The 18,944-nt window shown below is 47.2% G+C and overlaps 1 protein-coding gene across 9 annotated transcripts in view; it reads left to right on the forward strand.

The window, feature by feature from the left end:
- celf5a (cugbp, Elav-like family member 5a) overlaps positions 1 to 17,960 on the forward strand; it is a 144,008-nt gene extending 126,048 nt beyond the window's left edge. For 2 of the 9 annotated variants that reach the window (XM_029149055.3, XM_029149054.3), the window contains exons 7-12: positions 4,314 to 4,458; positions 10,928 to 11,140; positions 11,353 to 11,445; positions 12,297 to 12,440; positions 14,686 to 14,849; positions 15,217 to 17,960. In XM_029149055.3, the coding sequence (XP_029004888.1) occupies positions 4,314 to 4,458; positions 10,928 to 11,140; positions 11,353 to 11,445; positions 12,297 to 12,440; positions 14,686 to 14,813 (723 nt within the window). In that variant the 3' untranslated portion in view covers positions 14,814 to 14,849; positions 15,217 to 17,960. Of the gene's footprint in view, positions 1 to 4,313; positions 4,480 to 10,927; positions 11,141 to 11,352; positions 11,446 to 12,296; positions 12,441 to 12,810; positions 13,441 to 14,685; positions 14,850 to 15,216 lie in introns of those variants that run through there. The other 7 variants (XM_029149057.3, XM_029149056.3, XM_029149050.2 and 4 more) reach the window with 5 other exon arrangements.
- Positions 17,961 to 18,944: the final 984 nt, after the last annotated feature.

Genomic DNA, 18,944 nt, shown 5'->3' on the forward strand with positions numbered 1-18,944 from the left:
AGCAAAAGTAACAAGGGCACTGGGGATACTTCAGCATTAGAGAGAATCAATTACCATTAAATCTGAAGGAGAAATTGCACGTTTGTGGTTTGTCGACACAAAGATTATACAGCATGAATGATGGTAGTGAAGGTGAAATTCCCCTTGTATTAGTATTATAGATCACAGAGGCGGTGGACGCCATGTATCGGTATGTAATGACTTCAGCAAAACAAAGCAACTTGGAAGAGGAACTTGGAGGCAACCTTGGAGATAGACTCACCTCAACTTTTGAGGAAGTAATGAGCACACCAGACGCAATGGCCCCTTGTTTTCCTATCGCACTATGAGCCTATTTGTCTGGACTGGTGGCTAAGTAATAATGTAGACTAAAGGAAAATATTAGTTAGTGTGGGTGTCCGGTCACGATTGCATTGCATTTACTGGTGGTGTGCAGCCCTGATTGGCCCGTGCCCACCGGGAATGTGCTAAAGTGATACGATGAATGTTTCTTCACTGCGAGATAAACTACACACGTTCCCCCAAGACGAGGAAACCTGCGGTGACAGAAAAAGGACTTTATCTCCAAAGACACACTACATGTTCGCCTACTCTCCATATACACCGGCCAAGAGAGGAGGCGGTAGCGCAGTATAGAATACAGACGTAGGGAGAGATGGTATATATAGCTATAACCAGGGAGTACAGTAAATGGTAAATTCAAAGAGCTACCCCTCCACTACAGCAGTGGATAGGATTATAGAGTTGAGCTGACAGCCAGTAAATTGGATTTTAGTCAAACCAGGAGAAGGAGGGGGCACGGAACACAAATTGGAGGGTTACAACACTGACAACATATGCCAAAAATGAGAAATGTGCCATTTTCACGATAGAAACAGACACTGGTGAGCCCTGACAGGAAACATCCTATTTGCAAAAAGGTGATTTTATAAAACACAAACCGAAGGCGAGCGAGCGAGCGCGATCCCGTGTTTCATTCCGGCGTTAGCGGTGACTGATAATAGTTCTGCCTTGAATCACTCAATGCAAGTAATAAAACCAGCTTTTATTACCTTTTGTATCTCCCCTTCAAGACACAAACATCCTATTTGTACACGATTAGATTTGATTGAAGTCACTTTTCTTCCCTGGGCGTCTGCAGCTTTGTGGGGACAGCCATTTTAGCACGGCCCCGGCCTCTTAGGGGAGACGGCCGCCCCGGCCTCCTTAAAAAGGTGCATTTGCGCCAGATAGATTCACACGAGCGTGGCTTCGCTCGGTGCTAATAGTGACAGTGTGTGGGTGGATGAGAGGGATGATGACTGTGAACTCATATTAGGAAACATCTCCCCCTGTTGGAGGGACGCGCTCACCAGCTCCACATGAGGAATGATGGTGAGACATTACTGCGCCATTTGGCTCCTGCATGTGTCCACGCAGACGCACACATAACAAAGTGCATCAGAGATTTTTATGGAAATACAACCTGCTAGCATCGGTGGCAAATGAGGCCCCAGAGCTTTCGTCCTCCGTCTTTTACTCTACTTCATTGACCTGCTGTCTCCCTCTTTTTCTCATTTCGCTTCAACCTTTCTCACCCTCTCCCTCACTTTGTCTCTCTTTGTCCCCCTTTGTCTCCCGCCCCGCCGCGACCGGCTGGGCTATAAGGGGTCACATGTGACAGTGCTAAGAGTCAGCGAGTCACAGAGCAGCGCTACAGAGATAATTGCCATGTGATAAAGAGGTGATTGCCTGCTGGCACCAGGGGAGAGTAATGCCATCAGGTTGCAATAAAAAAAGCAGATGTCTGACACTAAATGAATGCTGCTAGAGCCTGGGCAACTTTTTTTTTTTCCTCCCTTTCATCTCATGCGCTCTTTTGTCTCCCTTGTTTCTGTCTGCCTTTTCTTCCCGCTCCTTTTCTTTTCAAGAGGAAGCAGAAAAGGTTGTGTCTGTGATGATGAAGACCCAGTTGTGTTCATTCTCCAACAGAGACATTTGCTATCTGCTGGGTAGTGCAGAAATGAAGAAGGGGGTGGCTTTTGAATGTGGCGCCTTTGAAATTTTGAAGAAGAAAAAAAAAAGAGCACATATACATGAAAAGTAAAATGGAACGACTTTCAGTCTTTCTGCCAACATAACCTCTCTGCTTTCTGCTCTTGTTTTCTTATCAGCTTAAAAACAGCATTCCAACATAATTACATGCTTGACTTCCCAATTTGTTGCATTTTAATTTGGAATGAAGCATCGCTACATGCCACCGTTGTTGTCTGTGACAATCTGACACATGACATTAGGGCTCGCATTATCCGAGCCATGTTCTGGGGGAGAGGCTGTGTTGTGGAGCCACAAGGACTCAACCCCGCGCTGCATCCAGGCCTGCAGCGCGCGTCCTGCAAGGCAACATGGCTGACAGCAAACGGGCTGCAAGCTTATTAGAAGCAGCCCGTTGTCCCGAGTCCGCACAGAGCACAAGGAGAGACAAAAGAAACTGTGAGTGATGTGACAGTGTATTTATTTTAATACCAGCCTAGTCAGACCCTTCATCCGACTCTGTCCAGCCCTATTCCCATCCTAATAGGGGGCAGTCATGGCGTTGCCAAAGCACGGGAGCCCCGGCTCTTTGTTTGTTTCTGTGTCATTGCTTTTGTTTCGTTCCCTGCTCCCTCGCTGTCTCCTGCAGCTCTGCCCTCTTAAAGGCTCAATTCATCTTATTTGGAAACGAATGGATGATCCCCATTTGTCACGTTGATAAAATTATGCAAATGACAAAAGACGTTAATAGATAGCAATGGCAAGGCATGTGGCTAATGGATGAGATGCCACTGCTGGGCATTCTGCACGGGGACAGCTGCTTTCAGGTTACCTGACAGGATCACTGAGGGAAAATAATTGGCTTTTCCATTGCTGGGTTCCTATGCAAATACAAGCAGAGTGGCAGTCTTTACCTCCACTGTCTCACACTATCGTCATTAGCATTAGTGCTAGTGGCAGAGGAGTTTGATTTCTGCTTATGCAAGTCAGTCTCAGGACACGGCCATCAGCGGCTCCCCAGACACGCACGGCTATGCAGTATTAAACAGATGCAGAGATGGGTGCGAAAGGTCGGCCCAGCTGTGTTTATATTCTTACACCACGCAGACCTGCGCGCCTGAAGGACAGCTACTGTACACAGACTGCAGGAGGGTATCGATTCCCCACACAAACCCACTGGTTCGTAAGCTGCAAGAGCCATTGTACAAGGATGGATTTTCTTTTGAATTAGGCATTCCGCATGTGGTTTGTGCAGAAACTCAGCCTCTGTCACTCTCTACGCGTGTGTGTATGTGTGTGTGTGTGTGTGTGTGTGTGTGTGTGTGTGTGTGTGTGTGTGTGTGTATGTGTGTGCGTGTGTATGAGTGTGCGTGTGTGTGCACGGTGCAGGGCAGCAGTGCATGTGAGCATGTCCTGCGCGTATGAATAAACACTCTGTGGGCTGCGTTGGATGGAAAACAGCTCCGGCGCTCACTTCTCACTTCATACTAAGTAGAAATGCAAAGTGAATGAAAAGCTATTGATTTTATCTCTTCGTGGGATTGTCCAGTGGGTGGAAATTGACTGCCTTTGCAATTTTCGGACTAACATGCTGTATTAGTACCGCGGCCCGAAATCTAAGGTGTGGGACATAATGCAGCGTTTGTCAGCGGAACGACTACCGTCGTGAACCCTGCGCAGAACAACCTCCGTGTGTTACAGCTGCACCCAGAAACTCGGTGGTTTCTGACAAGCAGCAATTTTGTCAAATACATCAGGAAAATTAAAGATAAGCCAGGGAACAACAAAGCGAGTGGGAGACGTCTATACAGTCACACTGGGCATTGTGAAGGTTGCCGATTGTGGGGAGAGGCATCGCAGCTCCTCTGCAAACTTTGCCTGTTCCCTGAGCGCAGAGATAATGTGCACATGTCAGGGCCTTGATTTGTATGAGCCCAACAGACAACTATTAAATCGCTTCTGCAGCTGGTGACAGGCCTCCTGCTGGGAGGATAGGCAGATTCACTAAACATAGGTTGACAGGCTTCTTTTTTCTCCCCTTTCTTTTATTCCGCTCTACTTTCTCTGTACTTCCCATGCACTATCCATCCATCAACCTCAACATGCATCCCTCCCTCTGTTCACCCCTTGCTATGTTTCTGTCCCGGCTCGCTCAACTTCTCCCATCTTTTTCCTCACTCCTTCACAACTTACTATATTTTTCATTACCATCTGTCCTCCTCTCACCTCTCTCACCCCTCCACTCCGTCCCATCCAACCTACCTTTCCTCCCCCTATCTCTCCGTGTCCCTCTTCTTTAGCTCATGCAGCAGCAGGCAGCCATCATGGCAGCAAGCCACGGAGGTTACCTCACGCCTAGCGTGGCTTTCCCCGCCACGCAGATCCACCAGATGGGGGCACTCAACATCAACAGCCTCCCACCCACCCCTATGACCCCGGTGTCGGGTGAGTTTCATCAAACCCTGGGTGAGCACTCACTTTCATTCCCTTTCCTTCTGTGACTGTGCGTTTTTAGAGTGAACTTCTTTTAGTGAAAGAAGGAGCAGGATGCTGTGTGATGCTTGTTTTAATGCCTAATGCCTGTGAAAGTATAAAGGTTTTGTGTGTAGGTGTGTTTGTGTCTCGTGTGCAAATTACATTTGTGTTTTTCATAATGTCTCTATGGATATTTGCATGTGTGTGTGTGTGTGCAGAGTGAGGATAAAAACTAATGCTACAGCGAGGCCAAGTGGCTGCCGACTAGTAATCCAAAATTATTCTAGTGGAGAGGAAGAGACGCCGGGATGAAAAAAAACCAACAACATTTGGTTGGATTTGCATGTTTATGTTGTTTGTGAATGCAGGGAAGGTTCGGCCATAGCAGCAGTAGCAGAATAAAGAATATCAATAAGTAAGTTTACAGATAAGACGCTAATTTCCCTGTAGTATTTTGACCTTGTGCTTTGAAGCACTTGCGCATGATCTGCATGCAGTTGGTTTTGTTTTCCATAACAAACACCTCCTATGCAGATACATTACAGAGGAAAGGGAAGGACTTTGAAATGCCTACCCCACTGCATAACATTTGCTTATTCAGCAGTGCTTTATTTTCCTTGAGACAGAGGAAACTTCAAGATTCTTCGTTCAACAAAGGCATGAGCCCAAATAAATAATACAGTATCCAAGTCTTTGTTGTGCTCTGCTCACCTGCTTTGTCAACACTGCAGTATTAAGTTTTTAAGGCGATGACTTTGGTAACTTTAAACCAATCACTATAAGAGAGACAAATCCTTTTGCATATGGTCGTGGCATCCAACCAGCTCGCTGTGCTATTATATTCAAGCTCGGCTCTGCTGTGGTTTCTGTAGAAAAGGTGTACAGTTTCTTTCTATAATACCTGTTTGATATTGGTTTCATCAGATCAAACCATTCGGTTGAAACAGAATCCGTATGACAGGTGGCAAATAAATGCTACAGCTTCTAATCAAGTAGCCAAATGTTGTGCCATACATGAGACAGAGATAATGGAGCAGGGCGGCAGACACACACATGCTTACCTTTACTGCAGGCAATATATCTAGAGAGGAGGCCCATTTGTCAAATATTCACAGTGATGTTTTTCGGTGCAAAGTGTGCAGTTTTGGGAGGGCATAATCAATCAGATACAGTGATTAAAAGTGGAGCCCGGTCTTGCTGAGAAGTCTCTTATTTTGATGGGTAAAACACTGACAGTGTGGCAATTCAAGATCTCTGCGTTGGGCTTGCACCACAATAGTGCTGATGAAAGAGGGTGCAACCGTACCGCAAGGAGCGAGCCTGTGTGTGTGTGTGTGTGTGTGTGTGTGTGTGTGTGTGTGTGTGTGTGTGTGTGTGTGTGTGTGTGTGTGTGTGTGTGAGGACGCTTCATCCTCCAGTCTTATCACATTGTTTGTGCTCTTTGTGAATGTCTTCTTCGCCGTAGCCTCTGGAAAGCCAAACCTTTCCTTACTGGAAACAAAATACCGCTGAGTTGTGTTTGTATGTCTATTTTGGTGAAGGATCAACAAAACTACATATGTATTAGAACAGAGACGTCTCCTATCGATGGGGAGCACCGGCGGCTCGGATTAGGCAAAGACACACACGTTTATGCTTGTGATTCAGAGACGGGGGAGAGAGGGAGAAACAAAAGAGCATCTGTGAGAATGAGCAGTGAAGTGGAGCCATTTCAGTTACACCTGCAGTCCGCTGATTGCCTTTTATTATTGAACGCTAAGTTATTAATCATTGATAGAGAAAATATTAGAGATGCCTCTTAGTGTAATATGATGAGTGCGATCTACTTTGACCTCAATAATTCATATACAATTTTCTGACAGCTCCAACAAAATGCGAATGGCCCCATCAAGCAGAGTTCACATGCTGGGCTGTTGCATTCGATCACACGCGTGCACCCAAAACACGCTTCCCCTCGTTCACTGATTGAAGTGTGGCTGCCAGCAGCTCCAGTAGCATGTTGCTTTGGTATGTGCAGCTATTATCTCTCTTCTTTTTCGCACTTGTGGCTATGATTTATTTAGACTTCACTGAAGGAATACATAACATTACTGGCAAGGCTGCCTGTGTAAGTAGGCCAGAGACTCTGAAACTACTGAGAGACTGTAGGATGTCTGCCACAAGTCAATGGAATAATTTATTGTAATATTAGAATCTGTTTTTAGGGTCTGGGAGCAGACTGCCTCGCTCCTTTGACAGAGATTTCATTTATGCATTGAGTTGTCTCATCGACTACATTAGCGTCCACAACAAACCTATGAATTATGACATTTGGAAGCTATGAAAAATGTACATGCAATGCAAGAGAGGTAGAAAGGTTAATGGCCCTGTTTCTACCAAAGTGAGCGCTATTGCCTTGTAATGGTTACAGTACGGGTTTTCTGAATTACATCCACCGCTTCTTCCTTCTCACGAGGACTCAAGGACAGATCTCGAGTTAAATGAGTGGCCTTAATCATTCATTTAAACGATCAGCGTAACCTTTGCAGCATGAAAAGCCTCATTTGTGACAGCAAGCCGAGGCACGAAGAGGCGCAGAGGTTAAGGGGGTTACTCGGAAAACAATGAGACATCCATTTGATCAACAGATGCAGAGCATTTAAGCTTGATGGTGCATAAGCCGTTTGCCAGATGGCTCAGCTGATTAGAGCATGTATCCTTACAATGATGCATGATGATGCTTTTTGAAAATAATGTTCACCAGGTGCCGCTCCCTCAGCACTGTAGACGGAGTAAAAGTTAGACAGAAGAGTCGCAGGGGAAGAGAGAGCGGGCGATGAAGTAGGTGAGGGAGGAGAGAAAGCGAGGGATGGGGAGGCAGCGGAGGGATGGGAGGGATCCCGCTTCCCTCCCGCTGGGTGTGTGTGGTAAGGAAGGCGCCGTGTCAAGGCTGCTTTGGTGCGATGTGAGGAGTGCGCAATCAAAGTCGCTCTAATGTTCCGTCGCGTGGCGCCGCGCTCCAGTGACGCCGTATATGCACAAGTACATACTACACAAAATATACTTCAAATGCGCCACAGTCGGAGAAAATCCCACGCGCGGGCGGCGGGATGTGCGCGGCGCCGCATCCCGCCGGATCGGAGAACGGTTCCACCTTTGATGCAGAACAACACCGTGACACTAATGAGCTGTTTGACAGAGTGATCTCTCTCAATATGTGCAGCTGTCTTCCATAGTGACGCGCACGTCACACACGCCTTAAATATTTATGGGGTAATTTTGGAAAAGGCAAACGCTAAAGGTTAATAAGGTTAGCCGCTAAGCTAAAAATGTGGAGCTACTGTACGTTTCTAAGTAGCTAACTAACATCTGAGTGTCTTTTGTTTACTGGTCTCAAATAGCCCACTTTTCTAGGATTTAACATCATTTATCAAAGCCAAAATATCAGTTTAGAAAAATGCCCGCTGTCCCTCGGATACAAATTTCCCCACTTTCAGTTTCCACGAGGACTATTGCATCAGGAGCACGAGCCGGTCCCCAGAGCGAGCGCGAGCCGCTCGCCCGTATTCCTGGAGTGAGCGAACACCTCCAGAGCCGCAGCCGCTCGGTGCGTCCGGGCGAAGCTGAGGTCTGCGCGAGCAGCTGGGTCTGCTGGGACGCGGGGGGTTGGGGGGGGGCACATTGTTATGGTCAGTGCATTGTATGTACATGAGTCCCTGGAGCGCTGCAGTTAGCAGCGAAGCAGGAGCAGAGAAGGTGATATTTTTAGTAATGAGGTTTAAGGGAGTCCCTTCACTTCACTGATTATGTGCTAAGTCACAAACCTGTTATTGTAAATATCACATTGGATTCCTGTATATGTGACATCATCATTATTTATCATTGGTTGTTCTGCTTTAACTTTATATTTGGTGCAATCCAAGCGATGCCTTTGTATCCCACTGGTCTTTGAAAGCGCCGGCCCTTCCTCATTCAGATTTATTATTCACACTTTAAGAACCAGACAGACATTTTCTCGGAGTCTAAATGCATCACATTTTAAATCAGTTCGATGAAAGCATCTGTTTTGAGTGCTTATTACTTGCTCCAGCGAATGACAGCCCTTGTGCTGGTAATGACTGCACTCTCCAGTATGGGTACACCAGTCCTCACTGATTTGAATGTATAATTAGCATAATAAATACTTCTGTCGCATGCGAAGACTTCTTTCATGAGGCAATCATCGCAAAGTGCAAATCAACAGTTTTACCCTCTGAGAAGCAGCCGGCGCAAATACCAATGTTATTTTGCTTCCATCATATCCTGTAAATATATGTGACATACACATATACATAATGTTTATCAGTTCAGGCGTCTTTCTGTCAGTAATAAAAGCTGAGAAGTGATAGTTAGGAGCCGGCTCTATAGAATCCACAGTATAATCTGCCATCCTGTGGCACTTTCCCGAGCGGGGAACAACATGTCATTATTACAGGCCAATACACATAGAACAGACTGACAGCCGCATGTATAGTTGCACTTTGTGCATTGTAAAGAGGCTATGAATACAATTTACTGCCGTGCCAGAAGTACAGTATATATCCACTGAAGGATAAAATGAAAACGCCTTGTTATTTTCTAGTTCAGGACAGTGGGGGACATTTTGCCATTTCAGGCCTGGCTCTTGGTGGAATCCTGGGCGTGAGGATGGAGGAAGATGAGGATGACCAACTTGTAATCACTGTTTTATTGGGCATGGTGTTCCCAACATACCATAACAGACACCGACTGAATGTTTTATCATTCACTTCCCTTAAGTCGCTGTGGTAAATGTTTTACCTCACCGCACCATCATTGTTGTCTTTATTACACTTAATATTTCCTGCTGTGACATTTCCAACATAATAACCAGACTGCAGACGGTGACCCCAATCTGTTACACGTGTCACGGACTCTCCTTTACGAGAGACTGGGCCCCGGGAATGGAAAGCAAAGGGTCCACGCCACCACCTACTGTACTATCGCCACGAGTGCCGCGCACACGTAGACGCTGGCTCCAACAGCACCGCTAAGCCTCGGAAAATGAATTTGCCTGATGATGGAGAGGGTGCATTATCTGGCGGTACAGTAGAGTGCGTGTGGCCTGAGCAGACTAGCTGTCTCTAGTCCTCAGAATAGGAGCGGCGGTCTCCTGGGTCCTGGTGGGAGAATGGGCCTGAGCTGCAGTCTAATTCATCACGGCTCCCCAGGAAACAAGCAATCGTGGGGAGGCGCCGGGAAAAAACTGAAACCAGCACAAAAGACACAACAGCCCTCGCTGGACCCGAGCAATTCCCCTGGTCACTGCCGTTGCCTGCCTTACTGTCAGACCCCTCATGAGTTAAATGCTGAGGCAATGAGAAGGAGATGGAGCGGGAGGAGGACAGGAAAGGATAGGAGGAGGAGGAGAAGGTAGCGAGTGAGGAATAAGCAGTTTCATATAAATATGTATATGATATTACTGTGGTGGCGGGTTCCAGCGTGTGATGTACAGCATTAGCATAAATCTCAGCGCGTGTTATTTGTACACTGGATTGTGTACCCTATCTGGACCACCTCTCGCAGGGGCTTCTTTACTCAGGCACCAGATTGTGGGGATATGGCATACAGGACTGTTTCCGTGACAACCTGGGCTTTCTGTCCAATCAGGGTGAGGGTTTCCAGATTGAGAGGTGGTCCTCGGGGGAGCTGTACTTCAACGGGCTCGGATGCTTTGCCACGGAGCAGCTCCTTTGGAGAGACCATCACACAGTGAGATTCCGCTCAGAATGGGTACTTTGACGTTCCCCGCATAATTGGAAACACTTTCCAAAGAAGGGTTCTTTTAAAATGCATTGAATGAGAGAGGACAAGGAGCATGCAATTCCTATTCCACTCATGAACCGTCCTGCAGCTGCCTTTCAGGCATGTATCATATATGTTGGGCCCCACCCATTTGTCAAACTGCCAGCTGTTGTGATTTGGACTTTTTTTTACGACGTATAAAAGGAAGAGGCGTCTTTGTGTTTTTACTACCTGCTCGTTGGAGCACATCTCCCCCTGCAATCGCCCTCTATCTAGACCGGATCTTTTTCCTTTTTTTCCCCCGTCTCTCTCAGAAGTTGCATAGTGGTTTCATCATCTTGAGCAGTAGGCGCCAGCAGGATATCGCGCAAACACTACAGACAGGCTCATTTTTCACAGGTTGACTCCCCGGCTCTCCTGCAGGATGTGTCACCACGAGCGGCGGCTGTGTGACAGACTCACGCCGCGGCCGTGTCCTTGCATTAGAGGGGAGCGGCGGCGGCGCCGCCAACCTCCCTCTGTCGGCGCCGCCGCTGCTTATGCGAGGACGTGCGCGGGTGTTCGCCGCGTGTGAACCCTAGAACGCACGCGGCGCGTGTGTGAGCGGAGCGTCTGCGTGCTGCCTGCGGCCGCTAACGCCGGCTCCTCCTCCCCGCAGGCCTCAGCTCCCCGCCGGCCAACATCACCACGTCCGCCGTCCCCAGCATCGTCACGCCCATCGTCAACGGCTTCACCGGCATCCCCCATCAGCCCAACGGACATCCCGCCGTGGAGACGGTGTACACCAACGGCCTGCCCCCCTACTCCACCCAGAGCCCCACCGCCGCTGACACCCTTCAGCAAGCCTTCACCGGAGTACAGCAATACACAGGTGAGAGACGCACACGCACGCCTTGCTAATAAATGTAGATATTCAGGCTGGCTTCTGGAATAACATCAGGCGGGCGTTGATTATACATGACATGCTTGTGTGATTCACATTAAGCATCCTTGACACCGTTCTCTGTGGGATCCCGGCATTTACACGCCCCCCGCCTTTCTTCACAACCCCCCCCCCCCCCCTCTCTTCCCACCTTGCTGCAGCAATCTACCCCACCACCACGCTGACTCCCATTGGCCAGACACTGCCCCAACCTCCCCAGGTCATCCAGCAGCAGCAGCAACGAGAAGGTGAGGGTGAGAGAACATTATTACTTTTACACTTCACACATCTCATCCCGTGTAATGGATATATAAAGAAGATGAGCGTGAGCGAGCGATATTGCTTTTACACGGTACACACCTCATTGTGTGTAGTACATATAGAAAGAATGTGGGGAATATTGCTTTAACGCCATACACATCTCATTTTCTGTAATGGCTAAATAAAGTGGAGTGACTGGGAGAAGAGCGTTGCTGAACGCAGTTCGCACCTCATCTCAGCTAATACCCAAATAAATCCTGAGGATGATTAAGATGTGCCAATAGAACTACATTATACTGTGTAGCCTGGTTGATGTAAAGTTATAAAGTCATAATTACAGCCACAGCGTTGCGTGGCTGTCAATGCTACTGCTCCTTCTGTGAGCACGCTTTGGCTGGAGGAGAGCAGGGAAATGGGACGAGTTAATATCTAAATGAAATTTAAGGGGGTTGATTTCATTTCCAGCACATGGACCGCGCTGCAAACATTTGCGTTCGGGAGCGTAATCTACCATCTCGATTCACTCCGTCATATCTACATTGAATCTGAAAAGTTTGTCAAACGTAAATAGCGCTTGCCTCTGTATCCGTTCGCTATCGGGAAATGAAAGCAAAAAAAAAACTTTTTTAATTTGTTCTTGTGTGTTTAAGAACAGTAACGTTTTATCACTGATAATGTCACAGATGTCCTGAAAATCTATTTCCACTTATCTTGATTTAGTCAGATGGGAGATGAAAACGACAAATTGAGAGCTGTGTCTGTATCCCTCATCCCCCGGACCCCCTGCTGCCCCCCTCCCCCCTCCTCTTCCTCTGTGTCTGTGTCCATCCCTCTCTGGATTCAGGTCCCGAGGGCTGCAACCTGTTCATCTACCACCTGCCACAGGAGTTTGGAGACAACGAGCTGATGCAGATGTTCCTGCCGTTCGGTACCGTCATCTCCTCCAAGGTGTTCATGGACCGGGCAACCAACCAGAGCAAGTGCTTTGGTGAGTTCCTGACTGAGTCAGTGCACCGGACCTCCGCTGTTCCTGGTGTCATGACCATGTTCTGACTCAGAAACAAGCTGCTGGGGGTTGATTAGCCTTAAAGAATTGGTCTGGATGGTCCATTTTATTGCGTATTACAGCAGGGGAACATTTACTGTTGGAATAAACGCTGCAAAGTAAAGGCATAATTACTGCTTTCACACTGCTTTCTTAAAACAAAACCCGCTCTCTCTTAGCTTTTTTCAAAATATTTGTGACATCTGTGGGTGTTGTGCAAAAGCTCACAGTTTAGGCGTGAAGAACAAAAAACGGGTTTCTATTTACTTTCACGCGGCAAAAATAGAGATATCATTTTTTCCAAATGCTGTAGATTCCAGTGGATGTTGAACAGACACACACAGAGGCCTGATGGATCCTCATCCCTGTCTGAATGACCTGAATTTGCATCTTGATGACTCCAGCACCATGAGTACATTACAGCCCGACTCGTCACCACGCAGTCGATCAGAGACCACGTCCTTGTTTCTGTTCGGCAGCTGTGTGACCTGGAAACCTTGAAGTGCTGGATCAGCATCCGTGCAGCCGTCCTATAACCCCAATATCTGTCAATACCCGCACGGCCGAGGGTCCTGTCCTGCCCGACTGTGCACACGCCAACGCGCCCCCGGGCTCCTGGAGCCTTTGAGGAGGCGGGCAGGGAACGGGGGCCAGGAAGGCAAATGACAATTATGGATCAGCATTTGTTTTCACTTCAGGGAACCACAGTTCCCTGTTCAAAATTGATTGCCAGTCCTGTCTCCCCGGAGAAACCTAATAACATATAAATTCATGAACGCAGAGCTATTTGCAGTATTGACTTATACACTATGCATTTGCGACATAATGTTATGCCTGGGGAAGGAGGCAGCACGCTGATGTAATTAATCTGGAGCGGAGGAAGAGGAGCAAACCGAGAGCGACGGTGGGAGAGCGACAGGGAGGAGACGAGCGCTTGTGAGGTGTGAGGGACGGAGCGGGGGGGGGGGGGGGGGGGGGGGGGGGGGGGGGGGGGGGGGGGGGGGGGGGGGGGGCTTTAAGCTCAGCCTCAGCGCGTTAACCCGGTGCCGGGTTAAGAGGTCACCGCAGACTTCCTGCTCCCTCCGTCCTCGTCGCCGCCCCGGTCCCCGTCCTAATGGGCCGAACCGGAGCCGAGCAGCTCGGGCGGACGCGTCTCCCCGGCGGCCGCGGACGCAGAGGAGCTGCTGCTGTTTTTCTTGGGTCATCGACTGCTCCTAATGACACCGCGCACCCAGGGGAGCGCATCAGGCGGAGACACGTTTCACTGCAGTTTCTGGTCACTGGATTCTCAAGGCTTTATTTTTACACATGATGGAAACAGGATGTTCGGCACAGGATCGAGGAGGGGTGCATCTTGGGGGAAATTCACCGAGGGGGTTTTGGTTCTGTATCCTTGAGATGAACTCTGCTCGCTCTGGTTTTAGTCAAACTACTTGGCGCATTAACTTGCCCTCATTCGTTGCTATATTTAGGGTTTTCTTTAGATGTCGGCACAAAGAACAATATTAAGTTAAATAGTGAGAAAATATTCATGACCTGGTTGTGATGCTGATTAAGTGTAAGAGACACACTGTCAAATCAACTGCTCATGGTTTATTAGAAGCCTCACTTTGATTTTCAGTGAGTTATAACATACAGTACTGTCAGTCTGACCTTTGCCAGTTAACCTCCACAGTCTTCCCATGTTTGTCTCCCTCACATCCGGCTCAGGGGTCACAGAGCAGAGAAAGAACGAAAAACAGGACACAACATCTGGATGCTGATTTTGTGCAGCAGTCTGGCCCCAATTGTTGTATTCAACGTCCCGATATTTATTATTTTAGCTTTATCTTGATGAAATGTTAGGATACTAAAAGCAGATGGTGTGGACAAGTCATTAAAATAGCATGAGAATAGAGCAAACAGACCTGTTTTATGTGTTAGGAAAACAACCTAACACCGTGTTGCATCAGGCAGCGAGTTTGTTAAGAAGCCTGTGAAGCGTTACCTGCCTCAACAGCGCCATCTAGGCTCGATCAGAGGGTAGACACGCTCAAAGTGTGAAAGGAGAAATGTTCAATAAACCTCCTCTTTCTCATTCTGTATGTGTCCCTGGAAACATGGGATTAAATCCATGCCTCTAAACTTGTTTAAGTGTAAATAATCGCCGCGTTTTGAATAAAGTCAATAACCTTGTTTCGTTTCGCAGGTTTTGTGAGCTTTGACAACCCTGCTAGTGCACAGGCAGCTATACAAGCCATGAACGGCTTTCAGATTGGGATGAAGAGGTTGAAAGTTCAGCTAAAGAGACCGAAGGATGCCAGCCGCCCTTACTGACACAGCCTACCTTCAGTATTCATCGCAGCAGCACAGGTGAGGCTGCAGTGTCACTGCTTCAAAACCTCCAATTGAATAGATTAAATATACGCCGTTGGGTGAATGCAAAACTAAAGCCTTAAAGATCGGAGTGTAAGAACCAGCAGACGCGTGGAAACGGCCAGAGTGGATTTCATATGCAGCACAGTAGGCGGATTAATTACGGGAAATGTCATCATCCTGATTGACAAAGATTGATTGGTGTGCCATTTTGGGTGCGCTCTCTTCAGGCCATTACACTGGTATAATAGAGCCATATTGAACTATCCAAAGTTTAAAGAAATGGATCTGTGGAATGACAATTTAATGAGCAGCCAGATCTGAAATTGCCTTTTTCTTCTGTTTTTTTTTTTTCTTCTTCCAGGTTTTAGAGGACACGTAAAGATATCTTGGAGGATTTAAACTTTTTTTTTCCTTTGACAGCAAAATATGTTTTTAAAAAAAATCAACACATAAGGAAGTTTTGAAGACATATCAGCATTTACTTGTGAAGATGTACGGTAGGTTACGGCCGAAATGATGAGGAGGCGAGGGAAGGAGGAGGGGGCGCGTCACCGGGGGACTGAGCAGCAACAGATGGCACAGTGCAAGAAGAAGACGAGCAGAAAAAACACTGAAAAAAAAGAAAAAGATGTGACGAGACTGAACAACAGAACTCTTTTTTCTTGTTGAGACTTGAATTGTTAATTAAGCAACAAACTAACAAACAAAAAAGCAGCAACAACAAATAGATTTCTATATACATATTATATACACATATATATAAGGGACGAGGCGCTTGTGGCTTTTACTGTACTGGACAAATGAGGGTTAAAACTTGAAGATCAAGAAAAACAGTGGAAAAAAGAAGCTGTTCTATACGTCCACTGACAGACTTTCTTTCTCTTTCCCCTCTTTCTCTTACTCTCTGACCGTCTCTCTCAGCAAGCGCAGAACTATGACTCTTGGAGGTCACTGAGGTTTCCACTAGCAACAGTAGAACTGCAAATCTTTCACCCTACGGGACCAAAGGACCAAACATTTTTATTGCTCTGAACAGTAATATATATAGTATTGATGATACTAATACAACAAACTACTACTAATAATATTACAAGTTAAACTTAAGAAGAAATACTAGCTTCAGGTTGAAAAAAAAGAGGAAATGGGGTTTGCTTTCTTTTCCTTTTACATTTATAGCTACTGGGTTTGAGAATATTAAAATAGAAAAAAAAATGTCTTAAAAAAAAAGTAAAGTTATCCTATGTTAGTGGTGTAGAGTATGTGGGTTGGACGACGTTTTGGGCATGTTCAGATGTGCTTCTTTCGCACCTCATTGCTTCATCTGCATCCACAGCATTTCATCTCCAAGGTGTGACCTGTGTGTGTTCTTGTGTCGGAGGACGGGAGTCGTCCCGTAGTGCCAAAAGTGACGTGTGTGTGTGTGTGTGTGTGTGTGTGTGTGTGTGCGTGCGTGTGCGTGTGCGTGCGCGTGCGCGTGCGCGTGCGTGCGCGTGCGCGTGTGCGTGTGCGTGTGTGTGTGTGTGTGTGTGTGTGTGTGTGCGTGCGCGTGCGCGTGCGTGCGTTCGTGCGTGCGTGCGCGCGCGCGCGTGCGTGTGCGTGCGTGCGTGCGTGCGTGCGTGCGTGCGTGCGTGCGTGCGTGCGTGCGTGCGTGCGTGCGTGTGTGTGTTCAGCCGTGGGGTGCCATCTTCTGCTGTGGGCACGTTGCACTTACCCAACCGGAGCAAGGGTTCCGTCCATGCCATCGTTGCAGATAATCTGACCATAAACCACTGTGGTAAAAGTGCCATCCGACCGGCGAAACAGCACAGCGAACCATTACTGCTTAATAAAAAATATACAAATGAGCCCGACAGCAGTTGTAAAAATACCCACCGGCGTGGTGTCACGGCGGTCCCTGTCGGGTCGTGCCCTCTCCCGCTTTCATGCCCCTCCAGCTGCTCTCAGCAGGTGAGAGGAGACCCCCCCACGACCACCGCCGCCACCAAACCCCCCCCCCCCCCCCCTTCTTTTCACCTCCAAGTACCAGCATATCACTCTACTAATAGGGACCATCAGTTCACCAGGGGCCCGAGAGCTAACCCACAGCATAATTAGAATAATGATAATATTGATCAGATGGGGAGAAGCACCGCAGGGCAAGAGATGCACAATCAATTCCACACTGGCATTTTGAATGAATTTACTGAGTGACTGAGTTTATTCTTCTCTCAGTGGCTGGATGGGAGCCCTCCCCTTTTACTACTGTAGTCTTAGTGATGAGCAGGTGTGTGCGCGTGTGGGTGTTTTTTCTTTTCAAAGGGTGTAATAGCACAGTATGAGCGTGTGCGTGGGGAGCAGCCTGGCATTACCAGCCTTAGGAGGTCAAATTAAGAGCAAAATGATCCATCAATTAGACAGCGGCAGGCCTGGAAGCGTAGCTGCTACAGCTGCTGCCGCTTCGACGCGACGACAGCTCGCCGTTAGCGGCGGTCGCACGTGGGTCCCGAACGGAGCGGCCGCGACGCGCTGCGCGTCACGCGCAATTGGCCAACAGCGCGGACGCTTGTGCGAAGATACGCGGGGACGACGGGGATGGAACGTGTTTTCTTCACGACTCGTTTGCATCGGCGGAGTCACCTTTCATTTGCGTGGAACATCTGCCCAGCTGTGCTTTTTATTGGTTTGAAGCGTTTGCCAGCGCGTTGTTCGTGCGCTCGCTCTGCTCTCTGGAGCCACGTGCCCCTCAGGACTCCGAGACCTCAGTGCTCTAAACATTAGACACGTCACTGCCTCAGTCGTCCAGTCTCCAACCGCACCCACGCGCCTACTATGACATTTGATGTGTTTGTGCGATCACTAGTTCACAGGAGCAGTATCATCAGAAAGGAGGGTTTATTTATTACTAGACCCCTGACATATATAAGGAAACCTCTGAAAAGAAAGTAATTACAAATGCCTTTCTAATCAATCAGTTGCCAAATTATGCAATCATATCCACTGTCTCGTGCCAGATTCTTTTTCATTTATTAATTCTAATAATATAAATGTGTTACTTGTCATGAAACATTCATTAGCAGAATGAAATACTTGATTTTAGGAGCAGGTGTAGATAAAGGTGTAGGACAAGCGTCAGTTCAGGCTGTGGTGATATACAGCGGTTTTGTAGTGAAAAGGTTAGATTTCATATATATTTGAGCGAAGACGTTTTTCTCCCCCCGGTGAGTTACTGTTAGTTTCCTCTCTCCTGTCAGGGCCCAGCAGCTTTAGGAAGCTGTGATATATGCGCTCCTTTCCTCGGGCCATGCAGAGCCTTATAAACCCACTCAAAAATCTTTTCTTATGGGATTTCTGCTGGAGAGTTTTTTAAATTATTAAAATCAAATTAAATTTGGCCCTCACAACAGCTTGGGTAATGCAAATTAAAGATGCCAGCTGTGGCTGAAATTGGATGAGTTAATTTCATTCTGCCAAGAAGAGAAAAAAATAAATAAATTTGATTGAATGCAATTAAAACAGCGAAGCTTTGTGGATGGAGACAGTTCCCAACCTGATTAGTTTTCGCAGTTGTGAATGGACTGTGTATACATATCTGCTCTGAAAACGAGGAAAATAAAATTAATGAGCTGTTTAGCATTTGTGAATTAGCACAACTGGCTTAAAAAAGAGTGAATGACAATGTTGTGCTAGAGTTGACGCAGCATGTGTCCGAGCTGAAGTTTATCTGCTTGGTTTTATATTTGCATCTATCTTTTATTTATTACATTTGTTTGTCATCCTACCATGGTGCCCTGTCACTTTCTGAGCATGCTCAAGGGGGGGGGGGGGGGGGTCAGAGATTATGATTATTGTACTACTCGTATTAACAATATGATTCTTTAACTATGGTTTGAATGCTAAGGATAGTAGCTTATTATAAATATGAAATCTGTATATTATTGAAAATCAGCACAGGACCTTCCTTTGGGTAAATATAGCTGGGGTTTGAAGTGGGGGAGGGAGGGCGGGGTGTTTTTCGCTTCATGGAAATGTTAACTTTGTGGTTTCTCAGCACAAAGCGTACAAAAACATTCTAAACAGCAGTACGGAGTCTGTGGAGCAGCCTTTACCGAC

This window comes from Betta splendens, chromosome 4, assembly GCF_900634795.4.
Source record: "Betta splendens chromosome 4, fBetSpl5.4, whole genome shotgun sequence".
Classification (NCBI taxonomy): Eukaryota; Metazoa; Chordata; class Actinopteri; order Anabantiformes; family Osphronemidae; genus Betta; species Betta splendens.